The 1,911-nt window shown below is 62.1% G+C and overlaps 1 protein-coding gene across 2 annotated transcripts; it reads left to right on the top strand.

Moving 5' to 3' along the window:
* RAMP2 (receptor activity modifying protein 2) lies at nt 1-1,911 on the top strand. 2 transcript variants are annotated; one of them, XM_030808326.1, is made up of 5 exons: nt 83-142; nt 206-232; nt 706-771; nt 1,227-1,335; nt 1,469-1,911. In XM_030808326.1, exons 1-5 carry the CDS (start codon nt 136-138, stop codon nt 1,722-1,724), a joined length of 465 nt encoding a protein of 154 aa, XP_030664186.1. In that variant the 5' UTR covers nt 83-135; the 3' UTR covers nt 1,725-1,911. The 2 variants fall into 2 exon arrangements, with proteins under 2 accessions (XP_030664185.1, XP_030664186.1); XM_030808325.1 differs by having other exon boundaries at nt 1-232.

The following is a 1,911-nucleotide window of genomic DNA, read 5'->3' as shown; positions in this document are numbered from 1 at the left end:
CCCCACGTGGCCGCCGCCGTCCCAGCCCCTCCGAGGAAGCGGCGCGGCTTCCTGCAGCTTGGGCTGGGGATATAGGCGCCCCCACACCCGGGCCCGGCTCAGCGCCGCCGCCGCTCCTCGCCTCCTTGCTGCACGATGGCCTCGCTCCGGGTGGAGCGCGCCGGCGGCCCGCGTCTCCCTAGGACCCGAGCCGGGCGGCCGGCAGCGCTCCGCCTCCTCCTCCTGCTGGGCGGTGAGCGCGGCGCCCCGAGGCCCGGGCGGGAGGCGCGAGAGGCCCCAGAGGGGAGAGGCGAGAGGGGAGAGGGGCTGGATGGCCGAGGCCGGAACGGGCCCCGGGGTGCGGGTGCGGACCGACGGACCGAGCAGCACTGGCCCTCGGACGGTCCCTGACCCCACCTCGGGGCGGGCGCAGCATGCGCTGCTTCCCACCCAGAGAAAGCTGGGGTGCTGGCCCCGGCTCCTCGGAGAGGGCTTGGGAGGACGGGAGCTGGCCAGGGAAGGGGGTTTTGGGCCCGGGTGTGAGTGACAAGGAGCTGGTGCCAGCCCCTCCCTCTTCGGCACTGAGGCGTCCGTGGGGGCTAGATTATTCCTCCTTTTCTTCCAAGGTAGCCTATTTTCGGAGGGTCTCAGTCCCCCAACCCCCCTCGCAGGCTCCACTGCCGGGGTCCCCGCTATGCTACCCTCCTCTCCCGTTTCTTCCCACAGCTGTCCTGAAGCCCCACGAGGCCCTGGCTCAGCCTCTTCCCACCACAGGCACACCGGGATCAGAAGGTGGGTACCCGGGGTGTGGAAGGGTGGCCGAGGGCAAGGACGAGAGCGAGTTCAGTGGGGAGGGTTCCTTTCCCACGAGGCCTGCCCAACCCCAGCTGATGCCCCACTAAACTCCCCTCTGTTCTCTCTTGGGGTTCCTTGTGGTCTTTCTCCCTGTCCTCCCACAAAGCCCCTGCCCTGCTCTGAGCTGCCCACCTCACAAGTGGGCGAGAAGACCCCAGGAAAAAGTGTACGTGGAAGTTCTTATAAGGCTGGGATGGAAAGTGCTTAGCACATGGAAGTCATTATAGGATTCCTGAGCTGGGACTCTGTCCTCAGCCAGAATGTTTTGCTAGGGAAACTTTCTGAAGGGTTCCCACGTTTGAAGACAGGCGGTTCACCTTGCAAGCACCTGGGCAGGAGGGTTTGTAGGGAGGGGCAGGGGTGTGGTCATTGTGCAGCATCTGTACCTACAGGGGGGACGGTGGAGAACTATGAGACCGCTGTCCAATATTGCTGGAATCGTTATAAGGATCAAATGGATTCTATTGAAAAGGATTGGTGCGACTGGGCCATGATTAGCAGGTAGGGGCAGTGATGGAGGGTGGCCCAGGCCAGGGCGTGGACCTGTTCATTGCAGGTAGACCTTGAGCGAGAGTGGGGCACTCTTCTCCCTGGGTCCACCCCCTCCCTCACTCAAGTCCTCTTCTGCCCCTAGGCCTTATAGCACCCTTCGAGATTGCCTGGAGCACTTTGCAGAGCTGTTTGACCTGGGCTTCCCCAATCCCTTGGCAGAGAAGATCATCTTTGAGACTCACCAGATCCACTTTGCCAACTGCTCCCTGGTGCAGCCCACCTTCTCCGACCCCCCAGAGGATGTACTCCTGGCCATGATCATAGCCCCCATCTGCCTCATCCCCTTCCTCATCACTCTTGTAGTATGGAGGAGTAAAGACAGTGAGGCCCAGGCCTAGGGCCACGAGCTTCTCAACAACCATCTTACTCCACTTCCCCACCCCCACCAGGCCTCCCTCCTGCCTTCCTACTCCCTTTTCTCACTCCCATCCCCACCACAGATCCCTGGATTGCTGGGAATGGAAGCCAGGTGGGGTCATGGCACAAGTTCTGTAATCTTCAAAATAAAACGTTTTTTTTGGACAA

The sequence above is a fragment of the Nomascus leucogenys genome, unplaced genomic scaffold, assembly GCF_006542625.1.
Source record: "Nomascus leucogenys isolate Asia unplaced genomic scaffold, Asia_NLE_v1 Super-Scaffold_285, whole genome shotgun sequence".
Taxonomy (NCBI): domain Eukaryota; kingdom Metazoa; phylum Chordata; class Mammalia; order Primates; family Hylobatidae; genus Nomascus; species Nomascus leucogenys.
This window is presented reverse-complemented; position numbering and strand designations above follow the sequence as displayed.

Coding starts and splice junctions, on each gene's coding strand:
- RAMP2 (XM_030808325.1), top strand. CDS start 136: ATGGCCTCGCTCCGGGTGGAGCGCGCCGGCGGCCCGCGTCTCCCTAGG. Junction 233..705: donor CCTCCTCCTCCTGCTGGGCG/GTGAGCGCGGCG, acceptor TTCTTCCCACAG/CTGTCCTGAAGCCCCACGAG. Junction 772..1,226: donor AGGCACACCGGGATCAGAAG/GTGGGTACCCGG, acceptor CTGTACCTACAG/GGGGGACGGTGGAGAACTAT.